General features: G+C 41.1%; 2 protein-coding genes across 2 annotated transcripts in view; both read right to left on the bottom strand.

Annotated features, from left to right (window-relative positions):
• The window catches only part of LOC118219848 (hemicentin-1-like), a 508,226-nt gene that overhangs the window by 96,486 nt on the left and 389,144 nt on the right, over nt 1-22,596 (bottom strand). The window contains exons 30-38 of the mRNA XM_035403310.1: nt 21,730-22,014; nt 20,459-20,767; nt 18,897-19,190; nt 6,715-6,738; nt 6,093-6,350; nt 5,414-5,671; nt 4,735-4,992; nt 3,240-3,530; nt 1,962-2,252 (exon numbers count right to left, since the gene is read on the bottom strand). Coding sequence (XP_035259201.1) covers nt 1,962-2,252; nt 3,240-3,530; nt 4,735-4,992; nt 5,414-5,671; nt 6,093-6,350; nt 6,715-6,738; nt 18,897-19,190; nt 20,459-20,767; nt 21,730-22,014 — 2,268 coding nt within the window. The remainder of the gene's footprint in view (nt 1-1,961; nt 2,253-3,239; nt 3,531-4,734; nt 4,993-5,413; nt 5,672-6,092; nt 6,351-6,714; nt 6,739-18,896; nt 19,191-20,458; nt 20,768-21,729; nt 22,015-22,596) is intronic.
• LOC118219862 (high affinity immunoglobulin gamma Fc receptor I-like) overlaps nt 1-22,596 on the bottom strand; it is a 221,744-nt gene that overhangs the window by 34,472 nt on the left and 164,676 nt on the right. Inside the window, exons 7-8 of the mRNA XM_035403353.1 lie at nt 12,822-12,910; nt 12,045-12,467 (exon numbers count right to left, since the gene is read on the bottom strand). Coding sequence (XP_035259244.1) covers nt 12,435-12,467; nt 12,822-12,910 — 122 coding nt within the window. The 3' untranslated portion in view covers nt 12,045-12,434. Of the gene's footprint in view, nt 12,468-12,821; nt 12,911-22,596 lie in introns of the transcript that reaches the window.

A 22,596-nucleotide genomic window follows, 5' to 3' on the forward strand; every position in this document is an offset into this window, starting at 1 on the left:
ATTTAAAGACATTTTATTAATTACAAATCTAACCCCATTATGTACACATTTGCCACATCACTAAATATGGTTTCTTTGGTAATGATAAACCAGTGTTTCTCTTTTCTTATGTATGCAGAGTAGTCTCACTATCAACCATCAAAAATATTAGAAAAGAGAAAAGACATTAACAATGATAAACAAAGTGCACAACTATTGTCATGATGCATTTAGCAACTGGTATAGTGGGAAGACAGTGAGCTGTGTCATATATTCTCATACACATAACTACGATACGTTAATATCTCCAAGCTTAATAAATGCTGCACCCCTGACCACATAAATGTAAAATGTGTTCAAACTGAGATATTTTCTGGATAAAAAAATGCTTTCTATCTGCTTTCTATCTATCTTTTTAATAACGTGGTGTTAAGTTTCCTTTTTTTTCAGGATTTCTAAGTCAACAAATTGATTGTCTTCGTGTAGTGATTTGACACCATAATGAGGCAAAATTACCCACATTGCCATGCCTATACACAAACACGAATAAAACGATTGGTTGACATGGCTGTCAACCAATCGGAATTAAATATTTGTCCAAGCCATAGTATAAATTGTTATACTGTTTGTTGCTCCTATGTATGGTAAGTATGGAAAGTAATGTAAATATTTTAAGGATAATGTTTTATATATAATTTGAAAGCCTACCTGAGACTCACCTGCAACAGTCAGAGTAATGGAGTCGCTGCGCTGTGATGTCACATTTCTCCCCTCCAGCCTCCCCTCACACCAGTACTGCCCCTGGTCAGATCCAGCAGCCCCAGTGATGTTCACACTGTACACTTTAGTGAGAGATGTGGCTATCTGGTTATGGTCTCTGTACCAGAAATGTGTCCAGTTGCTGTAAGAGTCCACCTCACACCTCAGTGTGACGGTCTCTCCATTGTACAGTGGGCGCCATTTTGGCTCTACTGTCAGAGAGGCCTTAGGCAGGGCTGTGGAAAGGAGACAGACTGGGTCACAGTATCTTCTGTCAGAATTTAGAGATGACTGAGGAGGAAACAATTGTGCATAAACTGCAAGGAAAAACAACTATGGCAGAAATATAAATTTTCTTTGACTCTGTAGGTGGTCCTGCACAATATGCCATGAATATTAAAATTTTAAGCATTTCACCAAAAATAAATTATATATGTGAAATTGTAAACCAAATATTTTTATTCTCTATAGTGTGAGTATAAATTGAATATCATCGAAATTAGGATAATTATACACAGCCTCCAGCACTGCTGAATTCATAAGAATCCCAATAACATGTCTGAAATTTACAGAGAGTTGTGCAATAAACAATAAAATCCAGTGAGTGGCATTTCTGTGGGTGAAAATACCTTAGTAATGAGAGCGTCGGAGTAGAATGGGCAGACTCATTCAAGCTAGCAGAAAGGCCACAAATGGCCAAAAAACAGCTATTTACAACAGTGCTGCGCAGAAGGACATCTCTGAATACACAACCCAAAACTAAACAATTGAAGAATGGATAAATGTCTGGTCTGACGAATCTCAATTTCTGCTACGACACATACGTAGATGGTAGGGTCAGAATTTGACAAAACAGGATGAATCCATACTGCATAAAAATCCCATCCTGCTTTGTCAGCAGTAACGGCTGGTAGTGGTCGTGTAATGGTGCATTTATGTGACACACATTAGGCCCCTTAATACCAACTGACCATCAATTGAGTGCCAGAACATACTTAAGCATTGTAGCGGACCATATGCATCCCTTTAGGACCACAGTCTACCTTTCATCAAGCTGATACTTCCAGCAGGTAATGTGCCTTGTCACAAAGCACACGTCACCTGCAGCTGGTTCCACAAACAAGACGGCGACTTCATTTTACTCCAATGACCTGCACAGTCCCCAGATCTGAATCCAATAGAGCATGTGACATATCCAAATTGAAAGCGTACCTGAGACTCACCTGCAACAGTCAGATTGATGGAGTCGCTGCGCTGTGATGTCACTTTTCTCCCCTCCAGCCTCCCCTCACACCAGTACTGCCCCTGGTCAAACCCAGCAGCACCAGGGATGGTGAGTCTGTTACCAGTCACACTGTGACCAGCAGTCTGAGACACAGCCATTTGGGCCTGGTCTTTGTACAAGGAATATGTACAGTTGCTGTAGGACTCCACCTCACACCTCAGGGTGATGGTCTCTCCATTGTACAGTGGGTGCCATTTTGGCTCTACAGTCAGAGTGGCTTTAGGCAGGGCTGTGGAAAGGAGACAGGCTGGGTCACAATTTCTTCTGTCAGAATTTAGAAGTGACTGAGGAGGAAACAGATGTGTACAAAATGCAAGGGAAAAAGAACCATGGCAGAAAGATTAATTATCTTTGAATCAATAGGTGGTCCTGGGCAATATTTCATAAAATATAAATATTTGAGACATAACATCAAAAGTAAATTATATACGTGAAACCATTTACAGAATATTTTTTATTCTCTATAATGCGAGCATAAGTTGAGAATCACTGAAATTAGGATAATTATACAAAGCCGCCAGCACTGCTGAATTCATTAGTATCCCAATAACATGTCTGAAATTTACAGAAATCGGTGCAATAAACAAAAAAGCCAGTGAGTGGCAGTTCTGTGGGCGAAAACACCTTATTAATGAGAGCGTTGGAGTAAAATGGGCAGACTCATTCAAGCTAGCAGAAAGGCCACAAATGGTCAAAAAAGTTATTTACAACAGTGCTGCGCAGAAGGACATCTCTGAATACACAATCCAAAACTAAACAATTAAAGAATGGATAAATGTCTGGTCTGATGAATCTCAATTTCTGTGACGACAAATACGTAGATGGTAGGGTCTGAATTTGGCAAAACAGGATGAATCCATACTGCATAAAAATCCCATCCTGCTTTGTCAGCAGTAACGGCTGGTAGTGGTAGTGTAATGGTGTGTTTATGTGACACACATTAGGCCCCTTAATACCAACTGACCATCAATTGAGTGCCAGAACATACTTAAGCATTGTAGCGGACCATATGCATCCCTTTAGGACCACAGTCTACCTTTCATCAAGTTGATACTTCCAGCAGGTAATGTGCCTTGTCACAAAGCACACGTCACCTGCAGCTGGTTCCACAAACAAGACGGCGACTTCATTTTACTCCAATGACCTGCACAGTCCCCAGATCTGAATCCAATAGAGCATGTGACATATCCAAATTGAAAGCGTACCTGAGACTCACCTGCAACAGTCAGATTGATGGAGTCGCTGGGCTGTGATGTCACTTTTCTCCCCTCCAGCCTCCCCTCACACCAGTACTGCCCCTGGTCAGACCCAGCAGCACCAGGGATGGTGAGTCTGTTACCAGTCACACTGTGACCAGCAGTCTGAGACACAGCCATCTGGGTCTGGTCTTTGTACCAGGAATATGTCCAATTGCTGTATGAGTCCACCTCACAACTCAGGGTGACGGTCTCTCCATTGTACAGTGGGCGCCATTTTAGCTCTACAGTCAGAGTGGCTTTAGGCAGTGCTGTAGAAACAGGCAGACTGGGTCACAGTTCTGTTGTCATGCCAGAATTTTTATGACTATGGAGAAATCAAATCACCCTAAATGAAGGACAAAATCCAGGGCAGCTGTATTCCTATTTTCAATGATATTAAGAGAAGATATTCAAAAATCAGAAATGAAAAAGCTCTAATCCTGATCGAATTGGTACAAGAATTAAACTAAGGAACAGGATCTTAGAGACATCACAGCAGTTGGACTCAGTGCATTATGGGAATGTGCCAATTTTGCACACTGAATAATGCCTGTCAGTACTCACCACCCACCTGATACCTGTATGTGGGTGGGGTAACTATACTCTGTGTACCACACTGGGTCTCCCCCCTGTGTGTGTAAGTGCAGCAGCACTGAGGATGTACAAGCCTTTAGATGTTCTGGAAATATCGGCAATGTCATGTGATCCAGTTCCTTTTTACCAGTAATATTCCCAGCCAGCTGAAGTCACTGTAACCTTACAAGAGAGACTGACATGTTCTCTTGCATATGGCTGCCTGTGTGGAGAGACAGTCAGGACAGGCGGGGTTTCTCTATAGCAGAGAGAACAGACTGAATCTCTCCCCCAGGTTCCTAATAATGGCATAATCAAACATACAGTGCAAACTGGTTTTAATCTGTGATACGGTAGAACATGGTTCGCTTATCCATGTACTGGGAAAGCATGTGACTCAGAACGGGTGTGGGCGAGGCTGTGAAGACGGACAGACTGTGTCACAGCTCTAACCGCTCATTACATTACATTACAGGCATTCGCAGATGGTTCTACCCAGAGCAATTTACACAACTTTTACATACAACTTTGCTAGTGGAGTGTAGACATGACTACAGAGGGACAGGCATGCTCTGATTGGGGTTGAGACAAAGAGCTAAAGCAGTAGGTTCTCTTATTCTATCATAACAGATAGAAAAGGCCACATTCCATGGATTAAAACATACAGAAGCTCAAATATTAACAATACAAACAGTGTATCAGTCAGAAACTCAACTCAATTGGTGGTATACCCAGCCCATTTAAGTGAAAATAAGTTAATTTTATATTTGCCTGTAATAAATGAACTGGTAAGGGAAGCACAATGTGCACTGGGGAAGATTGAATAAATGGGTTAAATATGGTTTCTCTGTGGGCTGAGTGAGACCACCAGTGTTCAGCTGCTGACCAGTTTTGACTCACCTGACACGTTCAGTCTGACAGGATCACTCCTGGATTCAGCAGCACACATGTATACACCACTGTGGGCTTCAGTAACAGGTGCGATGGTGTAGATGTTATCCTGGGATGTGTGCTTTAGCTGCGGAATATTTGATTCAGTTCTGTACCATGTGAATCCATAATGTCTGAATGGCCGTCCCAAACACCTGAGAGTGACGGTCTCTCCAGTGTAGAACAGGGGCCAGTTAGGCTGCAGAGTCAGTACATCCTTTGGACTCCCTGTACAAACAGTGCATGCACTACATCAGTACATGTGTTTAAATACTCATGACATGTTTATAGTGTCCTGATTAATGCTGTGGCTTTATTATTTTAGAACAGTAATGAACTGATTCTGTTTGTGATCTCTGTATCACCCCCTACTGTAGGACATGCCTCGAGTCTCACAGAATAATATTTCTACATTACCGTCCACATATGCAGTCACATTAATCACATCATAATGCTGTTAGATAGTCTTATTGTGAAGCATGACATTCTGTTATCAATCATAAGTTTCACTAAACTGTCTGAATAAGGTTTTTCTCTGATAAATTATCAGGTAACAGAAGGTGGGGTTTGTGTTAAAATCTAGTAACATGGTCTCTCTGTGGGATGAGTGAGACCACCAGTGTTCAGCTGCTGACCAGTTTTGACTCACCTGACACGTTCAGTCTGACAGGATCACTTTCGGATTCACCAGAACACTTATATACACCACTGTGGGCTTCAGTAACAGGGGCGATGGTGTAGATGTTTTCTTGGGATGTGTGCTTTTGCGCCCAACTATTTGATTCATTTCTGTACCAAAAGAATCCATGATGTTTGAATGGGCGTCCCAAACACCTGAGAGTGACGGTCTCTCCAGTGTAGAACAGGGGCCAGTTAGGCTGCAGAGTCAGTACATCCTTTGGGCTCCCTGTACAAACAGTGCATGCACTACGTCAGTACATGTGTTTAAATACTCATGACATGTTTATAGTGTCCTGATTAATGCTGTGGCTTTATTATTTTAGAACAGTAATTAACTGATTCTGTTTGTGATCTCTGTATCACCCCCTACTGTAGGACATGCCTCGAGTCTCACAGAATAATATTTCTACATTACCGTCCACATATGCAGTCACATTAATCACATCATAATGCTGTTAGATAGTCTTATTGTGAAGCATGACATTCTGTTATCAATCATAAGTTTCACTAAACTGTCTGAATAAGGTTTTTCTCTGATAAATTATCAGGTAACAGAAGGTGGGGTTTGTGTTAAAATCTAGTAACATGGTCTCTCTGTGGGATGAGTGAGACCACCAGTGTTCAGCTGCTGACCAGTTTTGACTCACCTGACACGTTCAGTCTGACAGGATCACTCACGGATTCAGCGGAACAGTAGTATACACCACTGTGGGCTTCAGTAACAGGTGCGATGGTGTAGATGTTATCCTGGGATGTGTGCTTTAGCTGCGGAATATTTGATTCAGTTCTGTACCATGTGAATCCATAATGTCTGAATGGCCGTCCCAAACACCTGAGAGTGACGGTCTCTCCAGTGTAGAACAGGGGCCAGTTAGGCTGCAGAGTCAGTACATCCTTTGGGCTCCCTGTACAAACAGTGCATGCACTACATCAGTACATGTGTTTAAATAGTCATGTCTGTTTATAGTGTCCTGATTAATGCTGTGACTTCATTAGTTTAGAACAGTAAAGAACTGATTCTGTTTGTGATCTCTGTATCACCCCCTACTGTAGGACATGCCTTGAGTCTCACAGAATAATATTTCTACATTACCGTCCACATATGCAGTCAAATTAATCACATCATAATGCTGTGAGACAGTCTTATTGTGAAGCATGACATTCTGTTATCAATCATAAGTTTCACTAAACTGACTGAATAAATTTTTTTTTTGATAAATTATCAGGTAACAGAAGGTGGGGTTTGTTTTAAAATCTAGTAACACTCACCCAGTCTTGTCATTAGACTCAGCACTGTAAAAAAAAAAAAAATAGACAGAAATCATTGACATCATCATCGAAATGGCCAACGAAATGCAATAAGTGCAAGAAAAATACAAAACTATAAATATGTTCCAAATAAAGTCTAAATACATTCCCATCATTTGATTTCAAGCTGTTTGATTTCAAGATGTCATCCATGCAGTACTTTGGAAGTTGGGTAAACTCAGGTCCACCAGTCAGTGTTTGAGTTCGGCAATGATCAGTTTGAATGGAGCGTATATCTGTTTGTGTGAACATATTTGAAGCCTTTACATGTTCTGTGCAAAAATACACTGAAAGTTTTGGTTAAAAAGCCAGTTACATATCACCACTGTTACATTATTAAGTACAATTGTTTTACCTTTTATTGTGTAATGTTTTGTTTTATTATTTTATTTGTAGCACAATATTCTACACTGGCACCATTTGCGATTATTTATATTTTTAATTTTACTGCTAGAGCGTATTGATGCACACCCTTTTTATTCTAATTGCAAATTGCTGCTTGTACATATTTTTTGTAAATTTTCCAAATAACAAATAAATAAGATTGTATTTCTTCTTGCACAAAATATTGTTAGTGATCATTCAAGGTATGTTATCTTCTGAAGCAAAAGCATACTTCTTCACTCATACTTTTCTTCTTTTCCCATAACGCAGGTCATTCCAATGCAGCCCAAATGCTGTAGAGCATTTTAGTATTAGTGAGGTCAAATCATTCTTATTTATTTAAGCATAATTTAACAAATGTGTTGTTGTTGTTTTTATTTTCAATCAAATGCAAATTTCACCACAAAATCATACTTGTCTGTTAAAAACCTTTACATTAAAAAACTGATTCGGTAGTACTCACAGATCAATGTGACCCCTCTTTTTGCCTGCATGATTCAAGAGGAAGTTAAGTGCTTCAACTTCAGTGATCAAAAAGCGATAAAAGCGCTAAAAAAGAAACCCCTGGGCTATTGTATATACTGTACAGCACCTCTAATGCATTCTTTTCTTATCTGCCTGTGTGAACAGCAAGTTGTGAAAAAATTCTCACAGAAGCTCCCACCCTTCTACTTCATCACTGCTTTACCTTCCGCTTTTCTGTAACTAAAATCAACTAAATTTAAATATATATCTACAGAAGATCACTCTTACATTTCCTGTCTACTGACAAAAAGCCACCAACAACAGAAGTCAGAATACCCACAGGCACTCACAGTGCCAAACAGAGAATAAACTATCCAAAATTGTATGTGAGTTGTGTAGGCTACATACAACTCAAAGTACCTGTATGAGTTGTACTGCAGTTGATGACAGATGAATCCTGTGAAGAGTTGTGAAGGAGAATCCTAAAACTACGTTCAGTGATGTCACCAGCAGTCTCCAGAGGGCAGGGGCAAAAATATAGAAGCCGCCAAATGCAGAAGACTCTGAGAGCAGAATTATAGAGGCTAAACAGCAAAATGCAAAACCTCACATCAACATCAAGAATCAAAAGGCCAGCTTAGAATTTGCCAAAGAATACAAAGACAAGCCTGAAGAGTTTTGAAACAGTTTTATGAACAGATGAGACAAAAAAATAAAATAAATAAAAACCAAAGCAATGGAAAGCTGAAAGTGTGGAGGAAAGAACTTCTGCTTTTTTATTTTTATTTAATTTTTTTTACTTTTACACAGCTGGAAATAAGGGAACTCAACACAAAAACAGCAGTTTCTGAGAAACACATACCATGATATTAAAAGCTGACTGTACTTTTGTCTCATATTCATATCCAATTACCGTAAGCACAGAGCAAAAACAACCAATTTACCGCTACCATTACAACACTTTTGGGGGGTTCTGTTTGTGAGAGGAAAAATAAGGAAGTAGGTCCTGCACAGCAAACCAGCTTCATGTTTTCTTCTCTTCTATTTTTATAAACTAAAGAAACATGCGGAACTTCACTTGTTATTGCAGGGAATCAGAGTGACTTTAGGGCATCACCTTGCTTAAATGCACTGTTCCTCTGTGAAATGAATTTGAAAAGATGGGGATGCTTATCTGTGCACTAAAAAACATACACAAGATTGAGGTGCTAGTCTGTGTGCTTACAAACGTACACAGGATGGGGTGTTTGTCTGTGGTCCTTTAAAGTTCCAGTGCATGTCCCTCTGACATTTACTTGAAAACAGAAGCTATTGTAAAATCATGTGGCCAGCAGGTGGGGCACTTGAGCAATAAAAAAATCAATTGAGTTAAAAAAATAAATAAATACTGTACTAATTTGGCTCCTGCCTAATCTTTGGGGTACACTCTACTATCCAAAATGTTCTACTATCCGGCACCACGGATTCCCTGATGGTAATGGAGAGTAGAGATTCTACTATAATGCCCAACATCTGGCCACCATGCTCCGTCAGCCCAGAGACAGTCTAACTGGCTCCACCCTTCTTGCATATGCGGACTTCATGGCTGCTTGGCCACAGAATCATTTGTGTTCTGTCTGTTTCTCCAGGCTTGGGAGCTGATTGGCTGCAGCAGAAGAGCTGTGTTAGGTCATAGCTAAGGACCACTATGTGGGAAACTGAAGAGCAAATAGATAGAGGGGGTGGAGTTACTGCACTCTGAGCTCTGAATAAACTAAAGACTTCTCAAGAAACTGCCGCACTTCCTGTTCCAACTTCCCACAGCGCCACAGCCTGATCCGCGGTTTTGCCAAGGCCGCTGTACACTCTGGCTTCCAGGCTATGGCTTCTCCCCCCGTCTGCCGCCAGATAAGCCCCTCGTTCAGGTTACAAGCACAACCAATCACATCACTGACAGCACACAAAGGTGCTGTACCAAAGGTTAAAAGTATCTCGAGACACAACACAGACCTGGCCACCAAGAATAAACCAAAATAAAATTAACTGGCACACAAGGAATCACCACCCCGTCCCAACCCCCTGGGGGAATCTCTTTATCCTCACCGATCGTACAATTTTATACCCGTTGTGCTCAACTAATTCTCTCAATGAACACCAGAGATGTCCCACCGCTCTGGCAGTCCCAGAGAAAGACTGGCATTTCCCCACATTCACTGAAATGGGACTTTGGTGGGAGGTTACTGACAACTAGTGGTGAAAATATGCAAGCCTTTCACGATACAGACACGCACCTGCCAGCATCTATCATTGCCAGACATAATGGATATGATTGTTGCTCCAACTACCCCAATCTCACTTCACACTCTGTTGCCCCAATATCCAATTACCTATGTTCTCACCTAATACATTTCCAAAATTCAAAAATCATCAAACAGTCAAGTGAGAACTAAATTCTCTTTTGTTGTGACAGCTTTGGGAATTAATGTATGTGGGGAAGTGAAGGTGTTGTGTAACCTCACAGATGTAGGAGATCTGCTGGTGTCAGATGTTTGTAGTACCTGACCCTGCAGGTGAGAGAATCACCTGTGGCCAGTGACCATTCCACCACTGTCTGTGTTAATGTGTGACTTTTGCCTTGTGACTACACCCTCCTACAAGACAGAAACAAAAGGCATGAGAGCAAGTGGAGGCCACTAAATAAACAAATGAACAACACTGATTAATAAACTTAACTTAGACAATAACTTCATAACAACCTCTCTTTGTTTTAATGTTTAAGTCTCTATTCCGGAGTGAGATATCCTGCAGGGGTTAAAGCTGATGCTGTACTCATCTGTGACCATGGGAGGTCAGCAGAGGCCATGTTTCACGGTCAGCCAAAACAGCAAACATAAAAAAAAGGGCAAGATCATATCTGAGCCTCCCAATACACAGCAAGTAAAGTAAAAAGACTGAAACAGTGATGATAAAATGGTTCATACAAGCCTGGTATCAACAGTTAAAGACGGGCTAAATAGGAATCTGTTAAAGCAAATAACCATAGAGTTTGTACAGATTATGGCCTGAGGTATTAAATTAGCAGAAAAAATTAACAGCTCGTGTTTATTAAAATGCGGTGCAGAAGATCGAGGTCATCCATCCAGGCCCCCAGGTGTCATAACAGCATTTTGACTGTGAGAGGTTCAGCTCAGGAGATAAATGCAGTGTGAATATTCCCTTTCCCCTGACATTATACTTAAATCACCCAATCCTCCTGCTGTTTTTCTCATCTGTGTCACGCCCTGGAGCTTCTGCCTATTCCCTCCCTCCTTTATGTAATTTTCCTCTTCTTATTTCTTCTCTTCCCTCTGTATCTTCTCTGATGTCTCTCTCTCATGCTGCTAAAGCCTCCTCTGTTCCTCTCCTCCTCCATGCTGTCAGTCTTCTGCAGGAGCTGTGTGATCCGAGTGTGGTCAGCCCTGTTCCTATTGCTTAACATGTGACGTCCACCATGACACTGACCAATGAGCTCCTGAAGCTCACAGCCATGCTGCACAAACGTCTCTAAACATCTCCTTTCCCATCTGTGTCCATATGTGAGCAGTACTGTTCTCACATGCCATTGTACAGGATTCCAGCACGTTAAAAAATAATCAAAAGCTTCATCATTCAAGTACAATTTAAGCTTTCCGTTAAGTGCCTGTCCATTGTTAACTCAGATTCAGTTACTTCTAAAATTAGCATCAATATTATTCCATTTTCTCTTCAATGACTGGTACTTGGAATAAGACACAAGCCCCGAAATGGGTGGAGTTATTATGAGTTATTAACAGCTGATAAAATTGATACAGCCAAAGTGGTCTGCTATGGAGACCAAACTTGATAGATTGGTTCATATCAATGTCAATGACTAACAGCACATGGTAGTCCCACCTATAATGGAGTTCATGAAGCCTCACTCTCCCATTGCCATGGTTACCTTATTTAGATGTCATATTTGGTTTCCCTTAACAGTCTTGCTTTGAACTCACTGCTGTAGAGCCATCGCTTTCTCTTGAAATGTCTTCTTAAATTCCTCCTGCTCCAGATCGGCACTTTTTATTCTGTTCTCTCTCTCCTCCAGCATCAAGTCATGTGCATCTCTCTCTTCATACATTTTCATGCAGCTCCTTTGCAGCTCTCTGACACTTGCCTTTATGAAATATCAAAAGGTGTAAATACACATTTCTAATATAAGCTGTTGCACAAACAGCAGTGCAATACTTCAGCCATAGATTCCATTAAAGCTTCACATTCTGAAAGTAACTGAAATTAATCACACTCAGCTACAGTATGACAGTATCCATACAATTTTGGGAAATTTGCCAATTACTAATTTCTGTTTCTCACCTTCAGGTTCCAGTTATTACGATGGGAGGAAGAAAGCATTCTTCTGATTTTTCTAATTTTCTCTTTAGTGTCTCTAATCAAAAATGGACAAACATGGATTATGACAAATACAAGCTCTCCTGAGGCAAATACTTTGCATGTGGGTAAAATTCATCAGAAGACCAAAATCATGAGCACATTCAAAGCCGGACATGACCATCCTTGCTGTCTGATGGCACACAGAGCCTGGCTGCCATTTCTGTGGCAAGATGTTGATGATCTGAACAGAAACAATCAGTGTTAAAGGTCAAAGGTCACTGGAGTTGTTCATTTGTTGGTGTTTCTGATCACATGCAGTCCTATCTTATACGAGAATTCCTGAACACACAACAGTAAATAGCACAGTGCAAAAAGTAAAGATGTTACCGTTTCTGAATATGCTCGAATGTACAGCTCAGCTTGAAGGAGTATGCTGGTGATGAAGTTCAGTGAGGAGACACTGTCCTTCATCTCATTGATTTTATTGAAAGAAGCCTCTCCTGAATCCAAAGAATATGAGGATCATTTTAGGGATTTCAACAAAATTGCATGACAGGATGTTCTCCTCACCCCTGAAGAATGGCCATCTTAACAGCAGTAGCAGGAAGCAGGTAACTGCCGATGGGCGGTCTGATGCAAGACAGATAACCAGCAACGGGCCAATGTCCACGTGCATTTTGGGTGTTTCTATAGGAAGTAACGCAATGCTTTTCCTGGTGCTTTCACTAGCAGAATCCATTTCCTGAAAAAAAAATTCTCTCTTTATAATTCCCAGGGAACTGCAGGAGTTTCCAAATGTTACAGAATAGTCATATTCATATATGTGCTTGACACAGGTGTGTAGTGTAGCTTACACTTCCTATCTGTAAGATGCTCTGGTCTATCAGGAACTGGCCATCCGGTTGGCCGTACTGCAATGAGGCTGTCCTGGGGAATGGAAGCACTGGGAAAAAAACAGAATCATAAAAAAATCACAAAACCAAATCACAGTGCAGAGACAAGATCACTCTCCAAATCACACTACAGAGATAAGATCACACTCCCCAAATCACACTGCAAAGCAAAATCTGCATACAACATACAATACCATACTCCCCAAATCACACTGCAGGGATAAGATCACAAGCACAAAATAACATTGCAGAGGGAAGATCACACTCCCCAAATCACATTGCAGAGACAAGATCACACTCCCCAAATCATGAGAGATTGAAGGTTCTCTATCAAGTATACAACAACTGTATAACAATGAACTACTGTAAAACTATCGTTGTATGTTATTCAATACATGTATATAGAAATAGACCATGTGAGATTAATGATTAAATGTTTTTTTTCATGTCTCACTAATGTCTCGATATCAACGTAGATGAAATACTGAAATAGATTTCTATCACAAAAATGGCAAGAAAGCCAACAAATCTTAAATATTTATTCGTACAACTAAGTGGTAAAGCAGCGCTGAATCTATTCAATATTTATCTTACCGTCGTAATGTGTTTCGGGACACTGATTGGGATCTACGACAAATTGCGGTAACTTGAAATTAAGCAGCGCAATTAAAAACAGCCAACGCCAATTAAATGGAATTCCGGCTGTTTTGGCTGCAGCCTCGGTTTAAAATTAAGATGTAGCCTATAAACTCACTAGATCAGAGGAAAAATGAACACAATCTGTATATAAAAAAGCGCACTCATGAACTAACGGCTGGATTCTGGAAACGCGTTCAAATATGAAACCGGCGCAGAATGTTCATTCAAATTCGGAATTATGACCAAAGCAGTTTGTGAGTTGTCAAAAGCGTCAGAGGGATCCACAAGTTGCTGAGATTGCCTACTTGCCTTCATACATGAACACTTGTTTTTAAAAAATAAAAATAACATTTTATCGTAATTCCGATTCGAAATGCAGGTTAGGCTACGCAACGAGAAACTGTCAGGGTGCAGTGGGGGTTCGGACCCAAAGCAGAGTGAGGGAAAACACAAAACTCCAAACGGTAACTAAAACAAAGACTTTACTTAAAACAGGACAAAAGGGAACAAAAGGCCTCACAGGGCAACTCTCGAACAACACAAAGGAAAACTTCAAAAACACAGGGAACACAGGAAACCCAAAAGTCCAAAAGCACATGGAAAACAAAACCTGGGCAGGAACACATGGGGCAGGAACATGATCAGAGGCATCCACAAACAAACAACCAAGGATCCAGCCCCTGAGTCCGGGAGAAGGGAACTTAAATAGACAAGACACTGACGAGACACAGCAGGGCACAATGCACAATCAGGCCACAGAGAGGGAAGGGAAAACGAGACAACCAAAAACCAATAATTGAACAATTGAAACCAATAATACAATTAAACAGGGGAAGCAGGACACAAAACAGAAGTACCGCCATCTGGCGGCCCAACAAGGAAGAACAGACGGGAACACAGAACCATGACAGAAACATGGCCGACCTGCCTGTAGCCAGGTCTACGAATGTTTCATTGCCCATTATGAAAATCAGAGGAAATTTATGTATTTAAAAAAATGGATTCAATTTTTTATTTTATTTTATGGTTCTGTTAACAGAGATACAGTCACATAAACTCTTTACTAAAACAGGAACCGGGTCTAAACTATATACATATATACAGACCCAGTCTGAATCCTTAGGAATCCAGCGAGTGAGGTCACAACCTCCCCAGGAGGAAGATAAAACACCCGGGGGAACAAATACGGGGACCAAATCTCGGGTCATAATGAATAAAAAATAAAAATGAAAAAATAAATAAATAGGTGGCAATTCAGTAAGAAGGCATAGATGCCCATTTATAACTAATAAGTGTAATGTTACCCTACAAAACAACTGTTCAACATACTGTGATAAATGCAAGTACCATTAGACAGATAACTTATCTTTTCACAGCTGAACCTGTAACATTATTCGAAATGGAAATCCAAAGAAAAAAAGTAGGTTATGGGAGCCATGGTGGAATCTATGTCTTCAGTATACAGTGGAAGATACAGTGGAAGATGAGCAGGGTTTCTGCTGTCCTGACTGCAGTGGGAAGATGAGCAGGGTTTCTGCTGTCCTGACTGCAGTGGGAAGATGAGCAGGGTTTCTGCTGTCCTGACTGCAGTGAGAAGATGGGCAGGGTTTCAGCTGTCCTGACTGCAGTGGGAAGATAGGCAGGGTATCTGCTGTCCTGACTACAATGGGAAGATGGGCAGGGTATCTGCTGTCCTGACTGCAGTGGGAAGATGGGCAAGGCTTCTGCTGTCCTGACTGCAGTGGGATGATGGGCAGAGCTTCTGCTGTTCTGACTGCAGTGGGATGATGGGCAAGGCTTCTGCTGTCCTGACTGCAGTGGGAAGAGGGGTAGAGTTTCTGCAGTCCTGACAGCAGTCAGAAGCTCATTCCACCACCAGGGGTCAGAACAGACTGGAGATGTGACCTGGAAGATAGAGTATGAGAGGAAATAACAGAAACAAGAGACTTGGTAGAGAGAAAAGGAGAGGATGCAGAAAGAGAGAAGAGGGGGAGGGGTACTGAGTTGGGAATGGGGGAGGGTTGTCTGGGAAGAGGATTGACTAATGTGTTTGAAGACTCCATCTTGAGGGATTTGTAAATATCAGCAACCTTCCTGTAAAAGAAGCGTCAAAGTTGAGATACATATGGCACCCCCCACCCAGCGAGGAAGATGATGAGTGAGGCAAAGATGAGCCCAAGGATCACAGTTTGAATTTAGTTGCTTTTTGAGATCACCAAGTCTCATATTCAACCATGCAATGACACTGTCATACCAACAGGCTCTTTGGAAATGCTGCACAAACAAAGGCCTTAGTGAGAGCAATTGCGTAAATCAATTGTCTGGTTTGACCAAAATTGAGCCTTTTGGTCATGAACAGAAACTTTGCAAAGTAAGAGTCAACTGCCTCTGAAATCATACTGTAACCACACTATTTCTGCAACTTCTAAGGTCTCAGAAAACCCTAAAGTTTATTATGTATGTTTGAATGCTACATGATGTATGGAATATTATTTAGAAATATTATTCACAAATTGATCATGTTGACTGAGGTGTAATTTGCAATAGAATTTTGCATCACTCCAGCATGCCCAGCTGAACTACGCTGGCCTGAAGAAAGCTGTGAAAGTTACACATTTAACTGAGACACTGAGAAGCTCTCAGAGCGGCTGCCATCCCCTCTGAAATCGCAGAGTATCCTAACCCAAACACAGCTGCAGGAAGCTGCAACGGTTACCATGTGCGTCTGCATTTAGTGCCATGCTCCTCTCTCCTCTGCTCGAGATACAGACATAGCTGCAGGTTGGAGACGCTCGCGTGGTTTCTGTACTCTGATCACATCCTCATGAAGAGAAGCTAATGAGCCGCAGCGTCCGCTATATTGGTACTTTAATTTTTTTTTCTAGAGGAGGTAATCAGAGAAGTATGACATCCCTGTGTATGTTATAACCATTCTGCAGCTTTCCCCCTGTGTGTGGCAGGAAAATAACAGTGTGTGCATACGCCAGAGCACATGTGTGATGCAGCACTTTCTTCCTCTGGAGAAATGTGGAAGTCCATATGTTTGTGTTTATAGTCAGGTAAACAGCTAGGTGTCCATTCCATGTCAGGGAGCTTATAAAAAATAAAGGTTATCTCAATAAGTTATTATTTAAGTGCGTTATATCAACGTTTATTGTGTTGTATACATTTTATTGATTCCTATTAGAAATGTTTCATAACATGCATTAATGACTGCAGCACCGTTTCAATCCTGAGGTCTCCTGTACACGAGCATTATACATCAGCCCTGAGCCAGGAGTGATCACTGTCCATTGAGCACCACGCGTCAACAGAACCTTAGGGCACTTTAAAACTATATGATCCTTATGTAGGCATTTGAACGGATACTGCTTTAAAGCAACATCGGTTCAGAAAGGACTGCAAATGTGATGAACTTCCAAAGACACTGCTATTATGTTAGCATGAGCGATAGCACAGTATAATGAGTCGAACAGGTCTTGTAACCCAAAGGTCACAGGTTTGATTCCTGTGTAGGACACAGCCGTTGTACCCTTGAGCAAGGTACCTAGCCTGCATTGTTTCAGTATAGGTCCAGCTGTATAAATGGATCCAATGTAGTTGCAATGTAAAAGTTGTGTAAGTCGCTCTGGATCACAGTGTCTACTAAATGCCGGTAATTTAAGTCACTTGAGGTCTACTTCCTCAAATATGCTTGCCAAGCCAACAGCCTATCCCTTCATTGCCCTGGCCAATTAATGCTCAACAATTATTTAAGATCAAATTAAATTCAGCTATTCTCATTTTTTATTTATGATGGCCTATTTATTTTTTATATGTAATTACTCATAGTTATCATCGAAAACTCCATCATGCAAAGACAGAAATACCGCAACTAATAACATTTTTAATGACCTGTAATGTAATGTAATGATAATGGTAATACGCTATTACAAGCAATATCAAAATGACAATGTAGTCAAAATAATGTGGTGGAATCAGCATAATATACATTACATTACATTACAGGCATTTAGCAGACGCTCTTATCCAGAGCGACTTACACAACTTTTACATAGTATTTTTACATTGTATCCATTTATACAGCTGGATACTGAAGCAATTTCGGTTAAGCACCTTGCTCAAGGGTACAACGGCAATGTCCTACCCGGGAATCGAACCTGCAACCTTTTACTTTTTCATTTATTTCATATGTTAACAAAATAAAGAAGGAACAAAAAAGAACACACTTTAAAGTCAATTTAATTTAATACTAATACAAGCAGACACATGAAATGCATGTTGAACATGTTGCAGAGTCTCCGCTGTTTAGGCTGTATGTAAGCTTGCGGCGAGTTTTCTGCATCATATATAAAGTTCAACGAAGGACCTGAAACCAACATACAGCAATGAAAGCAGACTAACTTAGACAAAGACCACAAGTGCAGCTCTGGTGAATCAGAACCTCAGATATATTATACAGATCCCCGCACTCTAAAGGCACGACTGCTTCATTCCCAAAACTCACGAGTGTCCCCATAACTCCACCCCCAATCTGGATTTCCCCTCCTGCAAGCTGAGAAGCATCACATTGCAAAATAATCCTGAGCTCTCAAATGTTCTTCATTCGACATGAGCACACTGATCCAGCTTCAGTGTGAAGGTTTTATAAGTCAACTTCCACATTCTCTTCAGTGTACTCGACAGCTGCTTCATTAGACGACCCTGCACATCAATAAACATGTATAAACACAACAGAGGGAGAGAACTGTGAGTGAGAATTAACAGTTCTGCAGCCTGAAATATGAAACACACATTGTTTTTAGATGTGTTCCCCTGTAAAATGACATCACCTGGTTTCCTGCACCATTTCACACACAGTATAATGGAGGCCAGCAGCAGAGGAGCAGCTCCCAGACCGAATAGGAGTATACAGCTACCTGTGGAGAGACACAGAGATGAGGGATATGTGGAGGATATAAACCTGTGCATATACAAGAATATATGGCCTGACATGAAGTGGTTAATCTCTCTTATACTATGGCTACAACTAAAATGCGTGGAAAAATTAAAATAAAAAGGTATTTTTAAAGACATTTAATTAATTACAAAACTAACCCCATTATGTACACATCTGCCACTTCACTAAATATGGTTTCTCTGGTAATGATAGATGGCACCAGTGTTTCTCTTTTCTTATGTATGCAGAGTAGTCTCACTATCAGCCATCAAAAATATAGAATCATCATGAATATAAGTTGACATGGCTCAACCAATCGAAATTAAATAATTGTCCAAGCCATAGTATAAATTGTTATACTGTTTGTTGCTCCTATGTATGGTAAGTGAATGGAAAGCAATGCAAATATTTTATAGATATAGTTTTATATATAATTTGAAAGCCTACCTGAGACTCACCTGCAATAGTCAGAGTGATGGAGTCGCTGCGCTGTGATGTCACATTTCTCCCCTCCAGCCTCCCCTCACACCAGTACTGCCCCTGGTCAGATCCAGCAGCCCCAGTGATGTTTACACTGTACTCTTTAGTGAGAGATGTGGCTGTCTGGTTATGGTCTCTGTACCAGAAATATGTCCAGTTGCTGTAGGAGTCCACCTCACACCTCAGGGTGACGGTCTCTCCATTGTACAGTGGGCGCCATTTTGGCTTCATGATCAGAGTGGCATTAGGCAGGGCTGTGGAAAGGAGACAGACTGGGTCACAGTTTCTTCTCTCAGAATGTACATGTGACTGAGGAGGAAAGGGTTATGTCTAAAATGTAATGAAAAATAACCTGGCAGAAAGGTACATTGTCTTTGAATTAATAGACAGGCCTGCACAAAAAAATTAATTTGAAGCATTTAACCAAAAGCAAATTATGTATGCAAAATAATTTACTGAATTTTTTTAATGTTTGCATTATTTGAATATGATTGAAATTATATTTATATTTTTTTATTATATTTGAGTATTTATTTTTGTTTTCAAAAATGAATGGAGCCCAATGGGGAAACTTGCTTTTTGAGCATAAATAATAGATATCAGCAGTGGCGACATTACATCTGGTGCTGAGGTTGACAACCAAAAGCTGGCCCCTTTTGTGAGCTGCATCTCTGATTAATATAATTTCCTGTGTTTCAGTAAACAATTTCCTCTCATGCATCTTTATCTCCATGTTTATTACCATCTCACAACAAGGCCGTGGCATCGGCAAGTCAACATATAAAGCATGGAGACATGGTAAAGAGTTTTCGTTTTTTGTTCAACCAAAATTATTATGAGCAAGATACACAATCTAAGCGACTTTGACCATGGTATGATAGCTGGTTCCAGACGTGGTGGTTCCAGCATCTCAGAAACAGCTTTGCTCCTGGGATTTTTATGCAGTACAGTCTCTAGATTTCATTGGGAGTGGTGCAAAAACTCCTGTGAATGGCAGTTCTTTCGGGGCAAACACCTTGCCAATAAGAGAGGCCAGAACAGAATGGGCAGCCTCGTTCAAGCTAGCAGAAAGGCCACACATGCTCATATAACAGCTGTTTACAACAGAACTGTGTAGAAGGGCATCTCTGAATACCCAACCCAAGACTAACAATTGAAACATGGTACTGTAAGAATTTGGTAAAACAGGATGAATCTATCCTGCTTTGTCTCTGCAGTAACGGCTGGTAGTGGTGGTGTAATGGTGTGGGGAATGTTTTTGTGACACCACTTAGGCCCCTTAATACTACCTAAACATCAGTTGAGTGACAGAACATACTTAAGCATTGTAGCTGACCATATGCATCCCTGTAAGGCCACAGTCTTTCTTTTTTCAAGTGGATACTTCCAATAGGTAATGCACCATGTCACAAAGCACACGTCACCTGCAGATGGTTCCACAAAGATGGCGGTGATTTCATTTTACTCCAATGACATGCACAGCCCCCCAATTTAACAGAGCATGTGACATATCCAAATTGAAAGCGTACCTGAGTCTCACCTGCAACAGTCAGATTGATGGAGTCGCTGCGCTGTGATGTCACATTTCTCCCCTCCAGCCTCCCCTCACACCAGTACTGCCCCTGGTCAGACCCAGCAGCACCAGGGATGGTGAGTCTGTTACCAGTTACACTGTGACCAGCAGTCTGAGACACAGCCATCTGGGCCTGGTCTTTGTACCAGAAATATGTCCAGTTGCTGTAGGAGTCCACCTCACACCTCAGGGTGAAGGTCTCTCCATTGTACAGTGGGCACCATTTTGGCTCTACAGTCAGAGTGGGTTTAGGCAGGGCTGTGGAAAGGAGACAGACTGGGTCACAGTTTTGATTGAGGAGGAAACAGTTGTGTATAAAATGCAAGGGAAAAAGAATCATGTCAGAAAGATTAATTATCTTTGAATCAATATGTGGTCCTGCGCAATATTTCATAAAATATAAATATTTGTAGCATAACTTCAAAAGTAAATTAGATATGTGAAATCATTCACAGAATATTTTTATTCTCTATAGTGTGAGCATAAGTTGAATATCATTGAAATTAGAATAATTATACAAAGCCTCTAGCACTACTGAGTTCATTAGAATCCCAAAAACATGTATGAAATTTACAGAGAGTGGTGCAATAAACAAAAAAATCCAGTGATTGGCAGTTCTGTGGGCGAAGACACCTTATTAATGAGAGCATCGGAGTAAAATGGGCAGACTCATTCAAGCTAGCAGAAAGGCCAGAAATAGTCAAAAAACAGCTATTTACAACAGTGCTGCGCAGAGGGACATCTCTGAATACACAACCCAAAACTAAACAATTGAAGAATGGATGAAATGTCTGGTCTGACAAATCTCAATTTCTGCTACGACACATACGTAGATGGTAGGGTCTGAATTTGGCAAAACAGGATGAATCCAACTGCATAAAAATCCCATCCTGCTTTGTGTCAGCAGTAACAGCTGTTAGTGGTAGTGTAATGGTGTGGGCAATGTTTTTGTGGCACACACATTAGGCCCCTTAATACCAACTGAGCATCAATTGAGTGCCAGAACATACTTAAGCATTGTAGCAGACCATGTGCATCCCTTTATGACCACAGTCTACCTTTTTTCGAGTTGATACTTCCAGCAGGTAATGTGCCATGTCACAAAGCACACGTCACCTCTAGCTGGTTCTTCAAACAAGATGGCGACTTCATTTTACTCCAATGACATGCACAGTCCCCAGATCTCAATCCAATAGAGCATGTGACATATCCAAATTGAAAGCGTACCTGAGACTCACCTGCAACAGTGATGGAGTCGCTGCGCTGTGATGTCACTTTTCTCCCCTCCAGCCTCCCCTCACACCAGTACTGCCCCTGGTCAGACCCAGTAGCACCAGGGATGGTGAGTCTGTTACCAGTTACACTGTGACCAGCAGTCTGAGACACAGCCATCTGGGTCTGGTCTTTGTACCAGGAATATGTCCAGTTGTTGTAGGAGTCCACCTCACAACTCAGGGTGACGGTCTCTCCATTGTACAGTGGGCACCATTTTGGCTCTACCGTCAGAGTGGGTTTAGGCAGTGCTGTAGAAACAAACAGACTGGGTCACAGTTCTGTTGTCATGCCAGTATTTTTATGGAAAAATACTATGGAAAAAACAAATCACCCTAAATGAAGGACAAAAACCAGGGCAGCTGCATTCCTATTTTCAATGATATTACGAAAAGATATTCAAAAATCAGAAATGAAAAAGCTCTAATCCTGATCGTAATGGTACAAGAATTAAACTAAGGAACAGGACCCCAGAATCATCACAGCAGTTGGACCCAGTGCATTATGGGAATGTGCCAATTTTGCACACTGAATAATGCCTGTCAGTACTCACCACTCACCTGATACCTGTATGTGGGTGGGGTAACTATACTCTGTGTACCAGACTGGGTCTCCCCCCTGTGTGTGTAAGAGGAGCAGCACTGAGGGTGTACAAGCCTTTAGATGTTCTGGAAATATGGGCAATGTCATGTGATCCAGTTCCTTTTTACCAGTAATATTCCCAGCCAGCTGAAGTCACTGTAACCATACAAGAGAGACTGACATGTTCTCTTGCATATAACTGCCTGTGTGGAGAGACAGTCAGGACAGGCGGGCGTATCTCTATAACAGAG

This window comes from Anguilla anguilla, chromosome 2 (assembly GCF_013347855.1).
Source record: "Anguilla anguilla isolate fAngAng1 chromosome 2, fAngAng1.pri, whole genome shotgun sequence".
In the NCBI taxonomy this organism is placed as follows: Eukaryota; Metazoa; Chordata; class Actinopteri; order Anguilliformes; family Anguillidae; genus Anguilla; species Anguilla anguilla.